Source organism: Bicyclus anynana, chromosome 19 (assembly GCF_947172395.1).
Source record: "Bicyclus anynana chromosome 19, ilBicAnyn1.1, whole genome shotgun sequence".
Taxonomy (NCBI): domain Eukaryota; kingdom Metazoa; phylum Arthropoda; class Insecta; order Lepidoptera; family Nymphalidae; genus Bicyclus; species Bicyclus anynana.
The window spans coordinates 2614405-2639266 of record NC_069101.1 but is presented as its reverse complement, the minus strand read 5'-3'; the positions used below and the strand labels follow the sequence as shown (position 1 = coordinate 2639266).

At 34.0% G+C, this 24862-nt stretch overlaps 3 protein-coding genes across 7 annotated transcripts in view; 2 read left to right on the top strand and 1 right to left on the bottom strand.

Annotated features, from left to right (window-relative positions):
* The first annotated feature begins 574 nt into the window (after positions 1-574).
* LOC112050858 (uncharacterized protein DDB_G0284459) lies at positions 575-22311 on the top strand. 3 transcript variants are annotated; one of them, XM_024089227.2, is made up of 5 exons: positions 575-2529; positions 4539-4754; positions 7043-7207; positions 17123-17170; positions 17828-22311. In XM_024089227.2, the coding sequence occupies exons 1-5, from the start codon at positions 1098-1100 to the stop codon at positions 17851-17853; spliced, it is 1887 nt and encodes a 628-aa protein (XP_023944995.2). In that variant the 5' UTR covers positions 575-1097; the 3' UTR covers positions 17854-22311. The 3 variants fall into 3 exon arrangements, with proteins under 3 accessions (XP_023944995.2, XP_023944994.2, XP_023944993.2); XM_024089226.2 differs by lacking the exons at positions 17123-17170; positions 17828-22311 and having other exon boundaries at positions 7064-15173; XM_024089225.2 differs by lacking the exons at positions 17123-17170; positions 17828-22311 and having other exon boundaries at positions 7043-15173.
* On the bottom strand, positions 22061-23869 carry LOC112050843 (pre-mRNA-splicing factor Syf2). Its single transcript, XM_024089206.2, has one exon. The coding sequence runs from the start codon at positions 23739-23741 to the stop codon at positions 23043-23045; it is 699 nt and encodes a 232-aa protein (XP_023944974.1). The 5' UTR covers positions 23742-23869; the 3' UTR covers positions 22061-23042.
* Positions 23870-24404: 535 nt separating this feature from the next.
* LOC112050847 (chloride intracellular channel exc-4) overlaps positions 24405-24862 on the top strand; it is a 66672-nt gene continuing 66214 nt past the window's right edge. For 2 of the 3 annotated variants that reach the window (XM_024089214.2, XM_052887497.1), the window contains exon 1: positions 24407-24570. In XM_024089214.2, the coding sequence (XP_023944982.1) occupies positions 24502-24570 (69 nt within the window). In that variant the 5' untranslated portion in view covers positions 24407-24501. Of the gene's footprint in view, positions 24571-24862 lie in introns of all 3 variants that reach the window. The other variant, XM_052887498.1, reaches the window with a different exon arrangement.

The following is a 24862-nucleotide window of genomic DNA, read 5'->3' as shown; positions in this document are numbered from 1 at the left end:
AAATCGGAATGTATCATAAAAATCAATACATATATTCAAACCTAAGTCATCATCCCCATTTAAGGTAACTATAGAGTTTGGACCTAATGAACTGAGATCTATTAAATTACTAATAATATCATTAATATAGACGATAGTTCACTTAAATACGTGGACTCTTTTAAATTTTAAATAAGTTGTCAGCCTATATTTTAATGTACAAAGGGTGCACATGCAACAGTATGTAACTTTACACTTTCCCTCTGAAGAAATACTAGAAGTTGATCGTCGTTTTCTATTTAGTTAATTTTTAATAATTTTTTTTATATTTTCAATCTAATATCGTCTTCCTTATAAGTCAAGTAGGTACACAATTTTACCTACCTACATGTTGAATAATTCAAGTATCAAGGTAGTTACGGTCACAGTACACAGGGTTACTATAAGAACACAGACAAATAATTCTTTTGTGTCTACCACTGTCACTTCTACTGATTTCTATGAACAATAATTCTAATTTATTTTAACTGCTATCGCACTGAGCCACTGACTTTTCTTTTTAAATAATGGCAATACCATGTCAATATGATTATTTAAAAAATCAAGTTTTGTCTATAGCCAAAATGGAAGAAATGGATTGACAAGTTTGTAATTTTCATCAATTTTACTTTTCGGGTTCGCAAATGTTTCTTGTGCTATTACATTGTAAAATAATTCCCATTAAAGCCGGAACTTATAGGTGTTTGTGTCCATCCCATGTAAAGTGAAAAATAATTATTTAAGGTGTCGCAACAAATCGAAAAATAGCTCTGGTATGATGATAACAAAAGATATAAAAATCCAGCCTTGTCTGGTTTTGTGCTCTTTTTCGTCACATGTGTACTGTAGGGATTAACGAGTCATGAGTGTTCGAAATCAAGAAAGTTCAGTGCCGTGTACGTAACTGTACGAAGGAGAGATTAGAAGGTTTGTGACGTCACTAGAGCGAAAAGACAATAAAATCTCGCTGGTCCGTGTGATGTTTACGAGTCTCCGCTGGTGAGTGTCGCCCCAATACCGCTGGTGCAGTGAGGGGCGGGTTCCGGCGCGCAGGGGGTCCCTCGCGAGGATGGGCGGCGATGTCTGCCCCCTCCGATAGCGCTGCGAGCCCTTCACCATGTGCGTGCACCAATATATCGCTTATGCAACTGTTCCATGAGTTGAAACAGAAGTTCCCGGGCGTCCCCGACCATGTTGTTTCCAATACCATCGAACTGTACTGTCACGACAAGAGAGCTTGTGAGACACACCTCCACAGCGAAATCAAAGCCTCCTTAACGCACGCCTACCACGCCTCCTCGTCGGCCGCCGCGCGCCAGCTCAGCAAGCTGCGGGACAACCTGCCACTCAAGTGTCGCAACCAGCCCTTAGTTAAGTACGAGGTCGCCAAAACAACAGCTGTCGAGTCAACTTGCCAAGCGCCGCAGCAGGCTGTGATAAGTAACACTGAACCAGATCACGAGCTGCCTAAACTCAAACTAAACACAGATGCAAACCAAAATGTTGTTGAGAGTAAAACAAACGAAATAAACAATCCTCTGTCTCCAGTAACTATCATAAATATAGACAACTGTTTTGCAAAGTATCACGCAGAGTCACCCAGCGATTTAGAATTAACTAATGAGAATAACACACTAGAGATAAAAACGCTAACCGAGGACCCCAAAGAATGTAAACAACCTGAGCCTATTAAATATGGTGAGCAACCAGAGAGTACAAACTACAAAATTTTAAAAAGCAATAAGGTAAAGGCTAATTTAAATGAGAAGTTAATTAAAAAGGAGGTCAAAGAAAAGAAAACAATAAAAAAAGATTCCCCACAGTTAAATTCTCCACAAGAGAAAGCTCTACCAGAGAAATCTCTGCAAGAAAAAGCTCCACTAGAGACAGCTTCACAAGAGAGACCTCCACAGGAGAAAGTTCTGCAAGAGAAAGCTCTGCAAGAGAAAGCTCCACAAGAGAAAGCTCCACAAGAGAAAGCACCACCAGAAAAAGCACCACCAGAAAAAGTTCCACAAGAGAAGCCCCAGCGTCCCAACACATTAAACTTTATCAAGCCAATTCCAGACATTGCATTTAAAGAGAACCTAAAACAACCAGATACTGAGAACTGTAGAACTGTCTCTCCCGCACCATCGGTACACAAACCAGAGAGCAAGGAAAAGAAGCCTGATCCAAGTCCCTACAGACCCGGTTATCCTTTAAACTTATCTGTGAATGTTAACTGTCATATGGACATTAGTCATGGTTATGGGTTAGAAGATTATGATAGTCCTAGAGCTATAACATCAGTTAATTTGACAGTTTGTACACCTACTTCCAACATGGCGAGTCCTGTGAGGGATACAAGGGACGAGGATGGTGGGTTCGAAGGGCATGTGACTGTGACGGTGAGCCCTAGTACTGCACCACCACCGTATGTTAGACGCAGGGCTCCTGCTCCACCACCAACGCGGATAGAGTCCCCCAGACCTTCAAGACCAGCTCCTGCACCTCCAGGACAACCGAATGGTGAGAAATTTAATTTTTAATTAATTTGGAGGTTTTGAATTAGCATAGTAAATATTTGAGAAATCTCCAAAACAATATGATAATATTGTTTTTGAGATTTTGGCTATTGGAGTTTGGTGCTTTTATCCTTTTCGTTTTTATCTCAACCACCTTAATATATCATATATTCATAAGAGTGAACAAAATAAAAAAAAATTATAAAAATTCATAAAGCCATTCTAAATTTTATCTTTTGGGATATATGATATTGCTGTTTTGCTTCAATTCTATTCAAGTACATTTAAGATCATATTACTTCAATATCACTGGTCTCAATTTATGAAGGAATAACATTGATAATGAAGGAAGGAATAAAGTATGGAAGAAACCTGTATACCTGAGAATTTTCCTAACTCTCATTGTGTTTGAAGTTTGCAAATCTGCATTGGGACAGCATGGTGGATTATTAGTCTATTATTATATTAATAGTAAGCTGAATATGGTCTGTTAACAATACTTGAAAAACATTAGTTTTTACATGAAATTTTTTTGAAAGTAAAAAAATTGTCTGCCATAAAATAATAATTTTCGAAATGTCATATTATTGAAGAGAAGAGGCGGTATAGAAGATAGATAGGTACCAAACAAGTACACATAATGTTTGGTAAAGTTTCCATGAACTGTGTATATTTGCAAACACATTATGCTAATTCAAATGAGCACGGGTAAATATAAAAGTATGGTGACTCAGTAAATATTGTCGCCAAACTGGAAACTGATTAGGCTTGTGGTTTTGCAATAATGTTGTTTTCACTTTATGACTATTGATCACTCTAACCAGTTATTATTATGCTAATGTTATTAAGGAGAACAGTTTGTGTGTATGTTTGTTTGTTCCAACAAGGTAATCCTAATCTCTCTGTAACTGCCAATTGGATTGTAAAAAATATTTTTATTTAAGACTAGCTCGCGACTTCATCTGCTCTTAGACCTCTTGCAAAATCTGTTCTTAGCGGATGTCTACTAACTATAAGCTACCTCCCTGTCAAATTAAGTAAATAAAACTTTATGTTTTCATACAATTTAATTCAAACCATTCCGACTATCCATGTTACACATGCCTTTACCTAACCTTGCATTTTAAAATATGTAATCATAGTAGTAAGACTGTTAATATCGACGTGATATTGCAGCTGGCACTCCACACTTCAGTAGTAAGCTACTTCATGATATTTATAAATGAATATGTTTGGCATTGGTAGATCATAATAATTATAAGGATTAAAATATAAGACACAATTTAAGATCTATTTACAAAAGAAATATGTTTTACTCCGAAACTATTCATTTTTAAAACACAAATTTTCTTTAGACTTTTTAATTAATTTTCCTTATAGAATATAACCCTAGATTTATGAGAAATACTCTCTCCAAGCACCCTGTATAATAAAATAGTCTGCGTTATTTGGAATGACAGAGGCTTAATAATTGTAACTTTAAAGGGGAGTAGTTGGGAAAAATTTGTATGATTTTAAATTTTGGTTACCCAATAAACAAAAGGTTTTTGCTGTGTTGACTTTTCATTATATGATGTCAAATTTACTGCATCCACAGTTAAACCATCTGCTGAGATATAGAATAATATGCAAATAGAATAATGATCAAAAAATAGGAAAAGCTGTCAGTTGAGTGGTGATAATATGCAACCGACTAAATAACCTCCTGAACAGAAACAGAAAATTCAAGTAATGCCAGTGCAACTGGAAATAATGCTATCGCTTTCTTTGCTTTGGCGCGATAGACATAAGATTGGGCCAGCTCCCCTGCCATTGGACAACATTTTGTCCATTTTCTCTTCCCTTGATTGCATGTTAGTGTTACTGGTTATTATTTTTTCAATATTATCATTAACATCTGATAGTGACAGTATAAGAGTCAAACATGCTAACCTGCTGTGTGTGTTCGGGATAAGCTCCAAAGTTATCAGCCAAAGTAGATAAAGGGTTTAAAAAAACCGCATAAAATTCCAGATCACAACCTAATAGAGCGTCAAAAGGAGCGGCTGGCGAGATTAGCATCAGCTCTAGCGCAGGAGAAGGGCTGTTTGAGCCAGTTGAACCGCGAGACGCAGATCCTGGCCGCGTCGCCGCCCACGCCCAGCGCGGCGCAGCGCCTGCGGGACTACGTGGAGCGACTGCGGGACGAGTGCGACACGCTCGCCAAGAGACTTGAGATGCGGGGTAGTGGTGAGTTGGGTCACACTTTTTTACTCATTTAGCATATATGAAACCAAAACTATTGGCACCACTATATGGAGCTTGGCAAGCGCCTTTACTCTACCACTCCTACTTCGCGCTGACTGCAATAGGATATGTGACGTGATAAAATGTAATGGGATATACAACCAACCCAATATAACGTAATTTTTTTTTTTTTGTGTTCAATTACATCTATCAGTGATCAGTCGCTTGACTATAAACTGAATTTTTCATAGCATTTAGCAGATAATGTTTCTAGTTAAAGCTCACTCCATTAAGCGACTCTTCGTGTTGTGGTCCTTTTTTCGGGTATTACTGTCCACCACATAATTCATCCACAGTGGATCGCTTTAGCCTTTTGGTTTTACCAGGCGTGATAAGCACTTTGGCAAGACTATTTGTGTGTTCTTGTAGCCTGCTTTTGTGTTTTATGACGTTCTTTGTTATTTCTTCCTTGACTGTCGGCATTTCAAGATACTCATGCAAGTCTGCTGTTTTGGTGAACCAGGGGGCGTTTAGTATTGTGCGGAATACTAGGTTCTGGTATCTCTGGAGTATTTCAATATTGGAATGACTGGCTGTGCCCCACAGTTCCAAGCCATACGTCCAGATTGTTTTAGAACACTTTTGTACACGAGTAACTTGTTGTTGAGTGACAGTCTAGTGTGGCGGCCGAGTAACCACATTGGATGTAGTGCGAATACTCTCTCTTCTTTTTTATGTGCGCCTGCCAGATCTGCCTTCTATCTAGATGAAAACCTAGATATTTAGCTTCGTTGCTCTGTGGTAGAGTCTCTTTACCAAGTTTTATTTCTGAACAGTTTTCGAGTCTAAGTGTAAAAGTGACGTGAGTAGATTTGGACGCACTGGCTTTGACTCTCCAAATTCGCATTTTGACAACTGCTTTGATTTCGTAAAACTTAAAGCTGTCTTTGCCCTCCACAACTTGAAATATTCTGTCCATAATATAAAAATGAATCTTGAATCTGTCTAATCGCAAATCTCGAGAATGGCTAAATCGATTTCGCTAATTATTTTTTAAAATACTCCTAAATTACGACGATGGTTCTTGCAGAGAGAGAATATCAAAAAGAAAAAAAAAATGTATACTCCCATACAAACGATTTGTAATACTTAAAAAAGGCAATTTGAACTTTAATACCATTCCATAAAGTCCTAGTGTTAGTGGAGAAGTTCCGGGAAGGCAAAACAATTGATTATTTAGGGTAGGAGTTGGGTAGGGGTAGCTTGTGGTGGAGGTAGGGTAGGGCAGGTGTACAATGGGAGTAGGGTAGGTGTAGGGTGGGAGTAGAATTATAAAGAGGTAAGGAATGAGTCAAAGCGAAGCTTGATTGGGTCCGCTAGTTAATGATAATAAAAAATATATATTAAAAAAGTAAAAACCAAGAAGATCTAGGCGTAAGGCGCATCAGCGGAAGCTGTTTAGTCTATATATATAATAATAATAAATTGGCAAAAGCATTGGAGAGATAAAATTATCTCCTTATCACAACAGCACAGAAAAACCAAAACTTTGATGATCTCATTTGTACAAAAATACCTAATAAGTCTTAGGTATTTCATTTTGTTTTACTTTATTTAATGCAATATGAAACTAGACTGGAATCTCATCATAAGTAACACTTTACATAATATTCCAATTTATCTTGCACCATCTACACTTTAGTGTGTCGCAATAAAGTACATTTTATTTTATAGTTGTGAGTCACATTTTCCTCATACAATTTTATTTACATTTTTAATAAACTGTTATGGCCACAACTTTGTTGTTTCATAAATGATGTTTTCCCATGATCATACTACTACTACTACCATCAGTAAGTATTATAGACCAAGAGTTGGTACTGTGGTGGCTTTATGAGATTTCAAGGATCCAGACCTAAATTGTCCAGAAAATTATTTTCTTCAGGAGATCATAGAATATCAGTTCCTCAAAACCCTTCACTAAAGTTTAATCTTTAATAGTGTTTTCAAAATGGTTGCCACAAACTTAGAGGTGCCTTACAAGTGGGGACATTCACATAATTTTATCATATCATTCCAAATATTAGAAATCATGAGTATCAGAACCTTTCAACATTACCATGATCTGCACTGAACTATCTATAGTTGACAAACTTAAATTTTTCACTATAGAACAAATTTCTGGCTATCACTCTCTATTCTTCTACTAGATAGTTGTTCTTTTTTTTGCATTATCCTATTCACTGCATGATATTGGTCGAATAAATAATGCTTGTGTTTTTGTTCACTAGCTCGTGTAATGCCCGTTGCAGAGCCGGATGACATGGGGAACTTTTACAGCAACATCTACACGGGTCAACGACCCACCGCCTCCTGGCAGTGCCACATGTGCACTTTCCGGAACCACCCGCTCCTGGACAAGTGTGAGGAGTGCGACATGCCCCGGATATTTGTAGGTACGTCCCCAGCAATGACACACGACTCAGGGTTTGGCTCGTTCAGAGACAGGAATAGACGAGGTGTAATGCAATCTACGGATGTGACCGATGCACCTATCTCCAGCATTGTTAGCGACTGTCGAGCAGTCAATGCATAGTGAAACAGTGTGGTGGGTAACGTCTCTATAAACCTGTTTAAGACAATAGTGACTACAACACCGAATGTAAAAATTGAGTGTTAAGTGTTTTAACTCGAACAAAGTGTTTTTTTTTATGGAGGCTATACTAAAAGAGTGTTGTGCGTGAAACTTGAAACTTAACCTAGCATGTGGCATGACCACTCAAAGATTATGCCAGAATGTTGAGACGTTTAAAAAATTGGCATCATCTTGTTTTTTGTTGTTAAATGTTCCTGATACCAGACATTTCTTGCATGTGCGTTCGACTGTTCGTCTGTTTTTACCTTTGAATTAACTTTTATATTGTAAGTTTAATATATCACAATTTTTTTTTGTTACCCTACTGTATGCCATTAGTTAAGGTACAGTTATGGGAAGCCATTTTGAATGTAAGTATAGCTAAAAATACCATAATTTCACAGAAATATATATTAATGAGTATAAAATTAATACTAAATTAAAGATTAATTTTTTATTTGTTAATTTTCTGTGAAAATACGGTTATTTTTTACCAAATTTTTTGCTGCCAATACTGCAAAGTTGACTTTGTCTATTTAAGTTGTAGTTATTCCATTTAAGGAAGGCTTTTTGGATTTAAATATAGTAGTCAATTGACAGAAGAAACGTTTTTCGTATTAAGGAGCGTCAGCAAACCAAATAACACATTTTTAACCATGCTTTATTTTTGGTTAAATTTCTTTTTTTACTTGGTTCTTTTACAATAATTTATTTAAACTAAAACATGAAAATTTAAACTAATTTACTTAATGGATCTAAGTATTTATTACTTAAATGTCTTGATATTGACGAAATTTTACGTTTTAGTATAGTAATGTTTTTGGATTGTGATGAACTGTTATCAGAACAGAACTAATATGGTAGAGGCGGTTTACCTTGAAACCTTTTTACCAACAAGCCGTTGGTTAGGAATAGCAACCAATCACAAGTAGATAATAATTTAAATATATGTTTCTGATTTGCTAACGCTACTTCAGTTTCCTAAACGCGTCTGTCTTCACAAATTATAGTATGAGATCCGGCATAAGAAATATATACCCTCATCTGTTATTTAATCGGGTTAAGAAATAAATTATAGAAAATATTCACATTGACACATAAGTGGTCTAGTTAAATTGAGGCCGAACAGTATTAAATAATTTTTTTAAATTTATTTAATCTCCTTCCCTCATTGGTTAGTTGAAAAAATCGTTTTTTTAACACACAAGATAATAATATATACCCAAAAGTAAAGGCTGCCTGCTTTCACACTGTGGGATTGCCAGATATAAATAGTTAAGTAATGAAATTTATATAGCCTCTTCAGGTATTTAGTCATCTAATATGTCAATTGAAAGCTTAATTTAACTTTATAAGGTGCCTTTTGATCTAATTCTTGGTTTCCTAGATTTTGTATGAAAAATGTGTTTGGCCTCAATTTAACAACTTTGCCAGCGGCTGATTTTAATGCTGTTAAATCCACTTTCCACAGCGGTTTTTGGCAATATTGAGAGGAGTATACACAAAAAAGTAATGTAGCTATCAATATAATTCTTTTTCTATATGTAATATACTAATCTACTATTAAATTAATACATATTTTTAGCAAAAAAAATGGGACAAAAAAAAGGGGTATATATTTCTAATGCCCCAACATAGACCATTGCAAACATTCTTCTAAAATGGAATAACTCTACATATTATTTTTAATTCAAGGAATTTAATATAAAATTAAACGATTGCCTTAAATGCGGCCTTTTAGTGTTAAAACTTATAAATACACATAAATATACACTTATATGTGATAGATTTGTCTAATGTAAGGAGTTTATGAATTTATGAGATAGATGTATATTTGTTACATTACTTAATAATTAGGTTTTTAATTATTATTTAATAGGGATATTTATTTGTTTTACCTATTATTATTATTATTAGGCAGATTATTATTAAACGGAACATCACTCGTTGTCTGGTCAGATTTTGAGGCATCACAATTTTACAAGATCTCATTCAAAGACTATTTGAAGCGCCTTGCCAAAAAATGAATTGTTTAAAAATTATTATGTACATTTTCTGGTATAGTCTAGCCATATTTATAAACTATTGCTCAACTTGCTGTTTTGCTTAGATGAAAAATAAAAAACTAAATAGAAATTAAAAGTAAATACATTTTTACTACAAACATCACAAACAGTATTTTCAATATTAACAAAATATGATTGTACTATTTATTGGAATTTATAAATAACGGATTTATTATGAGATTTATAGTTAGAATATCTAGTATACTCTTAAATCTTTTTAGTGTGGATTTGATGGTGATAAAATAACTGAAAGCAATATTTTATTTGTTATTATTAGAGGAAATATTCGGGACGGTGCTGTTTAAGCTGAAATTATCTTGTGTGCATAATATTATATTTGTCAAATTATTTGGGGATGGACGCCCATGGATTTTAATACAATTTTAGATGTTAATTATTTGTAAATTTCTACGACTAGATCACAATTAAATTAAAATGTGTGATAAATAAAATTATATTTCCTTGCATCCTTGTTCATATATGATAATTAAACAAAGGTAGTGTCCTTATTTGGTTGGTAACTATGCGCACTATTTTTAAAGAAAATTAAAATAGGAAGTCAAAAAAGTACTTCTTATTACTCGTAATGCCACCTCAGACCTCCATCTTGGACATCTCTCATTCCTTTTTTGTGCGCGGTAACTATCGCACGCGTCTCTTACAAAAAAAAAAAAAAAAGAAAGAAAGAAGTTTTTTTCGTTAATATAGTTATATATGTTAATATTTTCATATGCCTTCAAAGGTAAAGTGTAAAATCAGTGATCAGTGAAGATTCGAAAAATATCGGAAGAGAAAATATCTTCGTTAGATTTTTTATAGTCCGACAAAGAAAGTTAGGGAAGTGTTTGTCGATGATATTTCAGTCAGTGAATAAAAATATAGTGAAGTGTTTCATTGCAGGAAATAATTGTAGATTAACGAATTAATCATAATATTTCACTTTTTTCATAATATTCCAAAATATCCGATGTATCCAGGTTGACTGCGAGTTTTCAAGGATAACGGATGGAATATTTGTTAACTGATATTAAGGAGGTATCCGGGTTGACTGCGAGTCTTCAAGGATAATGGTGGGCATACGGATTAACTGCGAGTTTCTAAGTTTGCCATAATACCTACTCCAAATCATAAAGAGATATTGGAAAATCTGCCAGTATTTAATGTTATTGCAATTAATTACAATTGACTGTGAGTTTGGGTATAATATTCTAAAATATAAGGAGGTATCCGGGCTGACCGCGAATTTTCAAGGATAGTGGTGGGCATTCGGATTAACTGCGAGTTTCTAAGTTTGCCATAATACCTACTCCAATTTACAAAGAGGCATTGGACAAAACTGTCGGTATTTAAAGTTATTGCAATGCATTTCAATTGACTAGGAGTTTGGTTATAATATGCTAAAATATAATGACCGAGAGTCATCAAGGATAATGGTGGGCCTTCGGATTAACTGCGAGTTAATAAGTTAGCCATAATACCTACTCCAAACTATAAAGAGATAGACAGGGGTTGACATTTTATTTATAAAATTTAACCAGGGATCTAGTTTTCAACCATAACCTAAGCAGAAAATACGTACAGTCTAAATTAGATGTAACGTTCATCTGCAATCACAAATAATTTTTATACCCGCAAAATTTTTTTTTTCCGAAATAAAATAGCTTATTTAGATAAGATACCGTAGTAACCGTATACTGCCGTGATTCAACCTCGAAATCGTTTGTAGTTGTACCAGACAATATAAAACTGAGGCCTATATTGGCCGACAACCCTGAATAAAATTAGGACTTAACTGAGCCTAAACTTTCAAAGGCTCCCGCCTCAATTAAATCATCTGATTAAGACCCAGAAATAAAACAATTTCATAGAGACGGATACACGTCTCCATCCACGTTCGATGCACATTCGATGCACGGATATTAAGGTGAAAATTTATACAAACTGTTAAGTCCGCAATTTTCAAAGGTGAATGCAGAAATTTCTGCTTCTGTACTGGACGTAATTATTAAAGCCTAATAAAATAAAGTATATTTCAGCACAACTGTGCATAGTCATCAATGCCATCAAAAAAGGCATGTAAACCTAAAATCATTACCCTTCCTTTTGGCTTCGCCGTAGTCGGGTAAAAAGGTCACGACAACGTTAAGGCCTCAAAAGCAATGTTTGCAACGCTTGCCGCTTGCTTTGTGACTCTCACCATAAATAATTTCAAAATAGATTGCAACTGCTAAGTCCTACTTTATATATATATTTTTTTTTCAATTAATATTAATGTGCCAGAAATGGGACATTTTTTGCTTATTGGTGATGATTAAGGCCAACAAGGCTATTGAGAAAAAGGTTTTCTTTAGAAATAACTCTGATGACCCTGACCTCGAGGGCCGACCTACCTACGACTTTCTACCAGGGAAACTGGCATGCGGCCACCTTGTTGTTAGGTGAGCAGGGCGCAAGGAGGATACAGGAGACAGACTATATACTTCGCTGCCCTTTTTTCAGCATCAGTGCTATCGCCATAACGAACTATCGCCTTGCATAAGATCTGTGCCCCGGCGCAGACTCACTATTAGCAGACATAACCTCGTACGGTTACGAGTTGGTTCCAATTTTTTTTTACAGTAGTTGGTTAAAACAACTAACAAAAACGTACTACTGTATTCGATCAAACATGGCTACTTTGCGCCATTACGTAGTAAAATTATTCAGTCTTCAAAATGCTTGAAATAATTTGTAAATAATTGCCACATAGCCCATATAAGTGACAATGCACTTCCAAATAAATATGTAAATTAAAAATAATTTTACCATTTTTACTTTATTTTCAAAATGAAAGATTAAAGAACAACTTGGGTAATACCACGTGATGGACGGGTATCTGAGCGAATATATATCATAAGAACCGCATAATAGCCCTATGTGAAGTTTATCCGCATTTACATAGGATAAGCTATGGTATATAAAGGGACTCGCACTAACTCTAACGCTTGGGTAATAAATATTTTTTTTAGTCATCAGGTTACTTAAACGACATCCTATGTTTTCGCAATACACATGATGAACAGTACCTTATAAAACTGTGCTAAGAAGTTAACGAAACTTAGAAACTTAAGCTTCGCCGTCAAAAAAAAAAAAAAAAGAGAAAAGCGAAAAGCATACCCCGTGTTATGGGTACTAGCTAATATATCATAATATACGAGTACATTTATATAATACGTATAAATACTTTTATAATGTACATAATATACATCCAGACACTGGAAAACAACAAACTACGCCGCGACAAACGTCCTGTAATTTTTCAAGATTTATAAAATATGCTTCTAAAATCCTTTCAAAATCCATGCACTTATCTAGTTCACTAAGCTACCAACATGTTCTATTCGCGAATTTGCTCAACTTTCAGTGCAGTACTCGTAGCTAAGTAGGTACTGGTGATGATCTATCATAATAAGTAGAAAAGTAAATAGAAATTACTTGGGGTTTTTTTCTTTTTGTGTTCATTCACTAATAATTAACTAATTGCGCAATAGTATTACGCATAGATTGCACAAATGCAATAATAAGTGTTTGTGGGCAAACAATATCCTCACCTCAATCCTGATTGTTTTGTAAATGGTTTGTGTGACAGTGTGCGTTCGCATTATATGCGAATACCAAATACAAACCTCGACGCTCATCTGCAATAGTTAATTCGGATATCGAATGATCCCTATTCAATAAGCTGTTTGTGAAGTCACAAAACACTTTCCCGGTTAACGGGATATTCACTAATTAGCATCATAATATGATGCGAAATCCCATACCTAAACTTTAATGTTTGATATTAAAAGACTCTAGAAGAATCATTGAAATACATTCTACACCGAAATACTAGGGTTTCCATAGTGGCCTACACAACTCTGGTTTCCACTCCACCTTAATAGTTTCAGATATTTATTACTCAAATCCAGCATGAAAATTTTCTACTAACATATTTCGAAGATCATCTTCTCTTATGTAAGAGTTTTACTGGCTGGTTCATCCAGAATCTATCTGTTCTGTGTCTGTCCTGATACTGAGCATGCTGACAGAACAATAAAACAGTCTATCACATCGCTGAAGCTATGGCATATTGCTATATCAATACATAACACCCACGTTTTTGAACCCTTTAAGCTTGTTTATCCTTTAAGCATGCTTACCTTAACCTACGTCTTAATTAGAAAATTTATCAGTGGTTGTAGTTGTGTGACTACAGCAATCTCAATCCCTACCGGTCAGACTTGTCAGCCTTTAAAGGTGACATTATAAGTACTGTCGAATGGTTGAATGCTCATTCTTAGAAGGGCTTATAAACCAACACCCCTAAATATTGTAACACTTGGGAACCTCAAGTTACCGATTATTCCTGGGAAGAATCCAAAGAATCTGGTAATTTTATTAGCACCTGTAGACAGGGTTCACACACTATCTTTAATAAAGTTAAATCTTAAATTGTTATATAATAACAGTGTCAAAATAATATCAACAAATATCATAAAATCTGCTGCTGCTCCAGGGACCGATCAGTCTGTTCTATTTTTGATATATCACACCAAACGTCGGATAATATCTGTTAAAAAAGATATTTAAGACCTTCGGGCACAGATTAGACTATTAATAACATACAAGTAATCCCATCAAGTGAAAGAATGCAAACTGGACAAGATCATCCCTCTATTTTGCCCGATCTTACTAAAACACTTCTTGGACAAAGCGGAATCCGCTAGATCCATATACATAAAATCTTAATATTGTTATATGGTAGATTGATAGTAATAAGAAATTTAGTTCTTGATTGTAACTCGAATAGAAATGAATGATAAAAATCATAATTATAACTAACTTATGATTTATTTCCAAACTTTCTCCCTTTCGCTCTTAACATCTACCTTTGTTTAATTATCATATATGAACAAGGATGCAAGGAAATATAATATATGATCAAACGAACTTCCAAGTGAAGTTCGATCATTATTATATGAGTTGCATCCTTGGAATATATGATCACCCACCCTCCCAGAAGCTCTCCCAAATAATACAGGAAAGTTTGTACAAGTTACAATACCTTCTCTTAAATAATGAGAGATGTCCAAGATGGAGGTCTGAGGTGGCATTACGAGTAATAAGAAGTACTTTTTTGACTTCCTATTTTAATTTTCTTTAAAAATAGTGCGCATAGTTACCAACCAAATAAGGACACTACCTTTGTTTAATTATCATATATTCCAAGGATGCAACTCATATAATAATGATCGAACTTCACTTGGAAGTTCGTTTGATCATATATTATTTTCTTATACAATGTTTTAGTAAAAATTTTATTTATTACATGTGAACTTCTAACAATTATCACAGTATGTACCTTCTTGTATATTTGTATTTATCAAAATTTACTGTGATAAGAATGATCATTTCCATCATTATAATTTATGTGTGGTTTTTTTTTGGTTTATCAGTAAAAGTATTTGTTGCATAACCATTTTTTTGGCTAATAAATATTTGAGTATGGCAACATTTTTAATACAAAAAATATAGTTAGAAAAAGATAGTAGTAGATAGTAATTGCACAATAACTATATGAGATTGCGAATAAGATTATAAAACAAAACTATTGAATTTTCTACACAAAATGTTTTTAATAATAAAAAATGATCAGTAAATTTTAACGGTTATTGAATAAAAATAAAATGTTAGAAAAAACACTTTATTCTTATTTTACGAATACCTCATGTTAATATAATTTACGTTTACCACGTATAAAATAATGTAAAGGCGCCAACTCCGTCGTCTATACTTCTATACTTAATATTATAAAGAGGTAAAGTTTGTAAGTTTGTCACATTTTTTAAATGGGGTAATCTTCGGAACTACTGGTCCGATTTTAAAAATTCTTTCACAAGTAGAATGCTACATTATCGGGGAGTGCTATAGGCTATATTTTATATTAGTATCATATATATTAGCCGAGTTATCACAGTTTTTGTCATACAGGTCGGACTGAAAATCCTTTTAAACAGACTTATTCGCATGCGCTGCCTTAACTATTGTGTAAAATTGAAATTAATGTATGGAGACTTTATGTATCTTTAAAAGTTCTACAAAAAAGTCCGCGACACCATATATCTATCTTCTATATATTAGCAGTTATAGTACCTTTTGTGTTTTAAAAATTATTAATTTTATATACTTAGGTTTACGTAATTATTTATACAACTAAACTTCAATCCTTATTAAAATAAATTATTTAATAATCACAAGGATATTATGGAGATAAGATTTGCCCTTTACAGTATGTTAATTACTTAAATAGTTTCGGAGATAATACAAAATTTCTAAAAGACGCAGAAATTCCGCTATATGACGCCCGGCGCTTTCATTTACGTAGTTCCTGTTCCCGTGTGAATATGGGGATCAAACAGAGCCTATGACACTCGTAGGAGTAGGGTAGGTTTAGGGCCGGGTTTAGGGTAGTGGTAGGGTAGGGGTAGTGGTAGGGTAGTTGTAGGGTAGAGGTACGGGTAGGATAGGGGTACGGATGGGATAGGGTACGGGGAGGGTAGGGGTAGGATGGGGGTAGGGTGTAGGTAAGGTAGGGGTAGGGTAGGGGTAGGGTTAGGGTAGGGTAGGGTAGGGGTAGGGTAGATGTAGGGGTTGGGTAGGGTAGGGTTGGGGTAGTGGTAGGGTAGGGTAGGGTAGAGGTAGTAGTAAAGTTGACATCAAAATTTACGCGGACGAAGTCGCGGGCGTCCGCTAGTAACTATATATGGAGTAATAAAAAGAAGATATTTTACTGTCGATACATGGACTGTGGTCCCGTGGCCACGATCGATTGACGAAAATTTTGAAAATAAAAAATTAATAGTGTTCTCAAACACAACCTTAGATCATATATTATACCTTCGGATGAGTCTATAAGCGATAACTTTAATACCTATTTCACCACTTTAGAGTTTGAATTTTAAATTTTTTTGAATCCTATTATATTTCGTATTTTTTTTGTGATTTATGAACAAATTTTTAAAACTGTAACTATAAATTAAGGACTTTCCATACAAACTTTCAAACCCTATTTCACTCCCTTCTTGTTTTATTTTCGCAATAAAAAGCATCCTATAACCTTTTCCGTATTATGGTCTTAAACGGTGCCAAGTTTTATTTGAATTCATTTAGTAGTTTCAGCGTGATGCCCGAATAACAAAAAAACTCGGACAGACAGACAAAAAATCGAAAAAAAAATATTTTTAGCTTCAGTATCCATTATATAATGCCTCCCATAAAATTTTTCAAAATATCTTCAATGTACAGAATTCGTATTATAAGTATAGATTGTAGATGGCGCTAGTAGTACTCTATGGCACGGTAACGTTCGGTGTTACAATTGGTAAAGTAAAATCTCAAATCTATACTGTAATAAAACTGGTTGCGAATAAATGTATAGTCGACCAGTTTTATTATAAGTATATATAAGTACTAAATGTCTACATACATCTTTAAAAATAACTACGAAAAAGGTGAGTACTAATTCAATAATCCCTAACGCTTCTTTGTGTTGTTGTTTGATGTTTTAAAACGCGCGTCTGTTTTTGATCATGTATATTGTTGACTTTTTTGCTGTACAGTATATATATAATGTATTATTTTCCATACAGTTCGATCGCCAGATGGAATCACAGTTCGCTTAATGCCAGGCCGTCGGAGTGAGTATATTGATATTTTTTAGGATAAAGTAAAATAGGAATATCAGAATTATTACGATGGATAAAACCTAGCTGTAGGGTTGTCACTATAGTGATATTACGATATAACTTTGTCATCGCGCGATTCTGTAATACGAGTGTACCACATTTCAATTCCCCTGTCATCATACCTCCCTTGTGGACGAGGAAAATTGAAAGAAATTATGATTTAATTTATTTCAAGGAATTTTTTCATGATACTGATACATACATTTAATGATACATGAAATACTACATTTTTGGTATTTACTTGCTGTGGGATGAAATGGTATGAAAAAAAGAAAGTTCACTCTTGTAAAACAAACACTTTAAGTATGTGACTTTAAACTCCACAGCTTGGTTGGTTATATGTATTAGATTACTGATAGCAGATAGGTACTTTTTTTTTAATTATTTTATAGTGTGGAGAAATCTTATGTCAATGAAGATATAGAGAAACTGTATTATAAGATATTCCTTCATGAAATTGCTTATAATGCTGTGTCAAATCAAATAAAAAATGAAGAACAACCGTCTTATAAGACAGGATTTCTATATATTTTAAAATATCATCTATAAAATTTCTTGAAAAAAAATAGGGGGTGAATTGGCTTACAATGCAAAATTTTCTATTTTCAGAAATTGTCCGGTCGTGGGTTTTATGAAACAGGGCGGTAATTACAGTGGAATGTATTTTTAAGTGAATCTTATCTTAAGTGCAGTGGGATCAATAAAAATTAACTATCTGTGATATTCGCATTTGGTAGTCTTTAATATTTTATTTATATGAGTTTGATACGCACATTCCAAAAAAAACGATGTTTTTGAATAGGTTCTTTTTTGAAGAACTGAAAATTAGGGTTGTCACCATTTTTTTCAAGTATAATTTATTTTCATACTAAATTAAAATTTAATTAATTCGATTTAATAAATGAATACGTTTTATAATTAAATTATACATTTAAAGCGAAGTAAAAATTACTGTAATGAAAAAAAATACTATTTTTATACGGGTGCCAACCCTATCAAGAGTTTAACTTGACGAGTAATTATGGGAGCCTTGACATGGATTTGATATTTTAGTTCCTTTTCCTTTCTTTCCTATTCTCAATGAGTGCTCTGCTGTACCAAATGCGAATAACTTTTGTTATTTTCATTTCAACACTGCTGCACTTAAGGTGGATAGGGAAATAATTATATTATTATAAACATAAGTATATTATTATAATTATTATTTAAATAATGGTGCAAATTCGGTTGCCAAGAAGTCTGAAAGTAGGAATCTATATTTTAGATATTTTTGGATATCCATATCTTGTTCATTTTATCCTGGATACATGAAGACTTTTACAAATTACGCTTCTTACGATTTGAAGTGACCTTCACCCATCACTTTAATGGGTGAAAAGGACCTATTTAAACCTATCGTCCGCTTCTGAGCTCGCACTATATCCCCCAGAAAGAAATTGAACCCAAATTCTTACCACATGAATGTCTTGTTTTGTTTGTCAGCAGTCACAGAATAGATGCCTGTGATTTGCTTAAATCTTCGGCCATGGCAACCGAATTAGCACCTACATACTATATAATATATTTTGATGAATATTAAATTCTGTATTCACCGAACAAATTAAACAATGTAACTCCAATCTTTGTACAAGTATAAACAATTGATTTAGTTTGCTGTTTGTGACTAAATGTTTCATAATCCTATAGTCACAAGGGAAAAAAGCGGTATAATTTATAAACAAACCACTGTTCAATTTAATATCGATTTTGGCGCTATCGATGCGTCTACTCATGCAGGGATTTGTCTGCCTACAGTTAGTATAGCTCACACACCTTACAAGTAAATCATTTTTAAATGTTTCTAACAAATTTCAAACCGCTCTCCGTAAAATTTGAAAAATGTAACTCAACAATGTTCAACAAAGAATCTCCGAATTGGTATTAACACAACTCAAGATTCTTCGTTATCCGAAGGTTGAGGGTAATTTCTCAGATGTAGGTCTCCTCGTCACAATGATAGTTTTGAGAAGAACCGAAATGTTAAATCAAGATTACCACAGTAAGACATGGTTTTAAAACAAAGGTACTAAGTTATTACACATTAGATTTAATTGATTATTGAATTATTTTGGTCTACATAAATTGGTTATGTATTACACTTGGCGAACCGAAAAATATAATCGGAATCTACCTAGGCTACAAAGTATAACGAATAAAAAAGTTTGTACAACGAGGGTAGTAAAGAAGATAGAGATTACTGTATGCGGGATACCAGATATTTTATATTGATAATGTAAAAATATATATTAACATCATATTTATATAGTTTTTAAAAGTAAATAGTATGAAAACTAGATGGCGCTTACAGGTTGGTTATTATTAATGGTCGAAGGTTATTGGTTACTGCAATAATTAAGTAGTATCACTATGAAATTTCGCCGTCAGCTTTTGTTTTAAATTGGTTGTGTCCTAGAGCTCTAAAGATTGATAAGGTTTAATTGAGTTAAAATATTAGTATAGCAGTTAGCAGTCCATTCACTTAAAAAAAAGTATTTTAATGCAAGAGATCATCCATAACTACAATTATTATCTTTTTATAAATGTACCATTCCAAATACATAAAGGCTACCTACCTACCGCGAAAAGTCATTGTCTAATATTTAAAAATACTCGTATAAAAGTATAAAATATTCGTTTCTTAAATAGCTCATACCTTAAACAAAGGTCAATTTAAAGTTTCAAGTTCGCCACGCTATACAGCTGCGAATAGCGATTCTTTTAATTGATTAGTTACATGTAATATGTCATACCTTTGGAAAACTTGGAAAATATCCTATTAACTAATTTTCTATTTAATTTTCACCTCTCTCTAAGAGTTCAAGTAGGTATCTAATAACTGTCAGTTTAGCCCTACTAATGTTTACAAAGATGGTAATATAATAAATAATATAAGTAATAATAAAGCCTTTATTTCCAATTACAGTTTTGTTTCATTTAGGATAACGCGGGTGACAGTTCGTTTCACTCTTAAATGTTTGCCGCGATTCACGATAATAGTACGTAAGTAATTATTAATATCAAAATGTATTTTTGCCAGTAAAAAAATTCTCAGTCATTGTTATGAAGGAGTCATTTTGAAGGAAAGGGGAAGGTAGGACTAAGTACTAGATTTAAATGTTCCACCAAAAATAATTCTAAGCACGATTGTACCAACGACATAATAATGTATCGTCATTAAATAGTTCGTTCTAGGAACGATAACAGCGCCATCTAGTAGGTAGTTAGACGTTGCACATTTTCAATAGAATACATATGTATACTTCTGCATACAGTATCAGCTGGTAGTAAAGTTTGTCATCCAGTGTTACTAGTCATAATAACACTTGCAGATGATAAAATAGATATACCAAACGAATTCGTTATAAGTTGTATCCTAGAAAATATATATGGGCAAGATTGCACAACCAAGTAATTTATTCAAAAAAGCCAAATTTAAATAACAATTTGTGCTTATAATTAGTACTTACTTAACGACTGACTTATCGAACAGTGCGTTCAAATATTCTTAAAAATCAAAATACTTAATACAAATAACTTATGAATTAGTGGACTTATAATCTCGTTATAGAGCAAAACATGTTCTAGTAAAAATTACTATCACAATAAGGGAATCTGGTAAAGGGTATTTAATTCACGAAAATAGTATAAATTATCCAGTGCAAGTAATTTAATAATTTGAGCCGCTAATTTTTCGCAAGATAAGTCTTATAGAAATAACTAAATATTTCTGGGGGCGCCACTATCATTTTCATCATGGCAGCCCAATTATGTTAGTAGAATAAATTAGTTCCGTTGTTTTCCGCAACATGGCGACGCACTTTATTTAACCGGTAGGTGATGGTACTCACATACATGAGGATAGCTTGAAATTTATGAATTTACACTTTTAGCAGAAGCTTCTAAAGTGGATTTAAAAAATAAGAAAACCAATGTCGAACAAAGGTTATGATGATTCACAATATTTGTCTGGACAACTTAATTAACAAATCTAACTGTAATCAAAATAAAACCCTAGGATGCCAGATAATGGAGTTGACCTTGAGTGGAGTCTAAGACTCTCCCCGTCTATCCCAAATAACCCATAAAGAATTACACAACAAGAAATGTGGACTGCTCGAACGCCACGAGCATACTGAAGCCGACCGTACGACGAGCGCCTTATATCGCAAGTCGTTACCGCCAACCGATCGCTTCCCCTCTCTAACTCCCTACTCTTTACGGAAACAAGTCGCGTCACCTAGCATCGCCACGAGCCAACACGAGATTGAGCGACGTCATATCAGTCTCAAACTGCTATTCCTACACCTTAAATTATATTATCTACTAGATGTCCCAAATTTATGTTGCAGAATTATTTAAGAGGTGATTTTAGTGGTCTTTCATACTTTATATGTAAAGCAAAAAATATTGGCTGGAAAACACTATACCTATTTTAATTATAAAAGTTTAAATCTAGTCGGGCCCTACATTACAGCATTTCTTTGTATAAAAATAAATATTGTGCTCATTAATTATTATTATTGTATATATTAATCTATTTTAATACTAAGGTAGGTTTATATTGTGCAAGTTTGATCAATACATGCTGACTGCTGTAATTATAAAAATTATCTGAAGTCTAAGAATGCAGTGTACATATTTTTTGTTAGATCTTACACTAAATTTTTATTTATGTATTTTATATATAATTATTGTTATTATGTCTCCTATCTCCAATTTCAATAAATTAGCTTAAAGCCTACCAGTGAAAATACATGAAAATCTGTTATGTATAACCAAACTTGAACAGACAGTAAAAAGTAGTTTATGTTCTGGTGATTTTTTCAACCCACCTTTTGGAAATTCATTTAAATTACTGATTCTTTATTTCCACAGTGTTCTGTTATATACATAAAATAATAATATAAAAAATATAATTTTTTGTGATAAACTTGCACAATATTAATAAAACAGCAAGTGCTTTTATAGTTTATATATTTAGATTTGTATCTGTGAACAATATGTACTTACTATTTTTATCATCTGTATCAAAATAAACTTGTTATTGAAATATATTGTGATTTGTTTCTTTTTACATTTTGTAATTCATCAAAAATACATCATACATATACAATGTGCCAATTAAGCAAAATGTATTTAAATGTTGAACTAAGTTCACAATTAGAGACAATTATTAACAGAACCCACTACTCTGCTCCATATACCTCTCCTTAAGGGGAGAAGGCTTAAAATAGGTTGATAATGATGATTATAGCTTGGCAAGTTTGTTGATGACACTCATGATATGTGGGCAACGGGGTGAAAGGACTGTGCAGGTATGAAGTTTCTACATGACATCATACCAGAATGCTAAATCACTAAGTGGTATATCTTTGCTGGTAGGGCTAGTTATAAAAACTAGCCACGGCTGAAGCTTCTCACCAGACCTGACCAATTAAGGCAACCTCAATTGGCACAGCCGGGGATTGAACCCAGGACCTCCCGTCTTGTACGTCCACTGCATACCACTGCTCCACATAGGCCTGTGTTTAGGCCCGAAAATCACAACTTTACATAATACACACTTCACTATCTAGCCCTAAAGTAAGCATAGTTTGTATTACAGGTACTACAATAGCTGATGAAAATCCATAGTATTTAAAAAGATACCAAATTTTTATTGTTAATTAACTAACTATTGTCTCTTATAAAAGTAAAAATAAATTACAATTTCAATAGTTAATTACGATACACATTATTATTTTTATTAACACTACTATGTAACCCTTGAAAGCTTACAAAAAGTCTATATAGCAGTACCTCTTTCAAGATTTTGTTTAATTTCAGCGGTATGTTCACCATAAAACCTCTCCAACTTCTTGTTAAACTTGGCATTTCTTTCATTGATATAGTCAATATCTGCATCATCGTTGTGTATCCTTCTTCTTGAGTATTTCGCACGCTTAGCTATCTGTCCTTCTAAATCATCCACCATTTTGTCTATTGCATCTTTTCTGTCCTCATGCATCCCGTGTATAATCACATTCGGACCACCGTAGAACGCGTCACCGTATTTCTGCTTCTGTTTCTCATATCTCTCTTTATCCATGCTGGGCATGTTCTTAACCAGTCTGTTATACTGTCTTACTGTTGCCTGTTCGTATGTTGAGAAGCCCTGGTCAGGGTTTTTCTTCTTTTTCTTACGTTCCAATCTTTCTGCTTCAATGGCAGATATGTTTAATAGTTTCACACGATCGTAGTCTTTACCTTGTTTGCTCGCCTCTTCTCGCTTATTCTGGTCCTCCACAAGCCATTCTGCTTGGCGTTTTTTCGCCTCATAGTTAGTTGGGAGTTTGTTCCTCGCCTCCTCAGCTACTACTTCCTGATGATTGTGAGTCCTCGCTTCATTACGAGCCGTGTTCAGCGAACGCAGTCGTTTCATGCGTTCAGCTTGTTTTTCTGCGAATGACATTGTTTTAGAGGAGGACGCTTCTGCGTTACTCATTATTCAATAATTACTGATTATAATAAAATTAAATTACACGCAATAAATACAATATTTAACTTCAGTCCCAGGCGACAAGTAAATACAGAACAAAATTAAAAATTTACAATGAAATGAATGGTGCATTAATAAAAATTAAAATTGTCAACAAATGTCAAAACTCAAATGATGACGCTGAGTCTGACAGTATGACAATGTGTGGGATGACATGACATGACAGTGACACTGACAAACAGACGGCTAATAACAGACCATAGAGAACATTTAATACATAGAGGAGAAAAATATTTTAGGTAGTTGAGTCTGTGACAACATTTTTTTTATAAACTGGCTTTCCAGCTCTGAATTCCAGCATTATGTGCCAAAAACGCTCTTGCAAAATATGATACTTATACGCAGTTATAGGTATACTCCTTCCACGATTTAATTACTTTTTATTTTTTCATTGAGTAGAATTTCGTTGAAAAAATTCAACACTTGCACTTTAATTTTAAACATCATGATTTTTAATTTTCAACGTCAACTTAACGTTAAACGTTTTTATTTTTTTTACAGACGTTCATTCGATTTCTGCAATGAAGTTAGTAATACAAAACGTACTCTGCTGCCGACCAATCATTGCGTAGCAACATTTTGAGCAACGGACTCGGACAGAGACAGAGCTGAAGTTAGTCTTTCTGTGTTTCAGAACTGTGCCGGTTGTGTGTAAAGTGGAAAGAAAGTAAATTTCATTTAAATTTGAGTGTTTTTGGAGTTCACGATGTCGGATGAAATTGCAGAGAATGGAACTGCGAACGGAGACGTTCCAGAAATCGAACTAATTATAAAGGTAACGTATTTAACACGTGTTTTAGCGCATCAAGATAACAGCGGTCACTTCAACAACACGGCAAGCGTTGAATGGAGTCTCGTAATTTCGTAAAGATTATGTGGAGTTGGCAAGTGCGAAATGTACATTGGACACAAAAATTTACCTGCCTTTCTATTTGCCCTCATCTGTTAAACCATTTACGCACCTCCACCTACTTTGAGATGTTCGTATAATCGTACGGTTCGCAGTGTTTTTGATTCGCATGAAATTGTAGTGCACGACTTCGTATGCATGAAAGTATATTATTACT

What these genes read in the sequence shown, in the direction of transcription:
- LOC112050858 (XM_024089225.2), top strand. Translation starts at nt 1,098, where the DNA reads ATGTCTGCCCCCTCCGATAGCGCTGCGAGCCCTTCACCATGTGCGTGC. An exon ending in ACCTCCAGGACAACCGAATG is followed by an intron (nt 2,530 to 4,538) that starts GTGAGAAATTTA and finishes ATAAAATTCCAG; the next exon opens with ATCACAACCTAATAGAGCGT. An exon ending in ACTTGAGATGCGGGGTAGTG is followed by an intron (nt 4,755 to 7,042) that starts GTGAGTTGGGTC and finishes TTTGTTCACTAG; the next exon opens with CTCGTGTAATGCCCGTTGCA.
- LOC112050843 (XM_024089206.2), bottom strand. Translation starts at nt 23,741, where the DNA reads ATGAGTAACGCAGAAGCGTCCTCCTCTAAAACAATGTCATTCGCAGAA.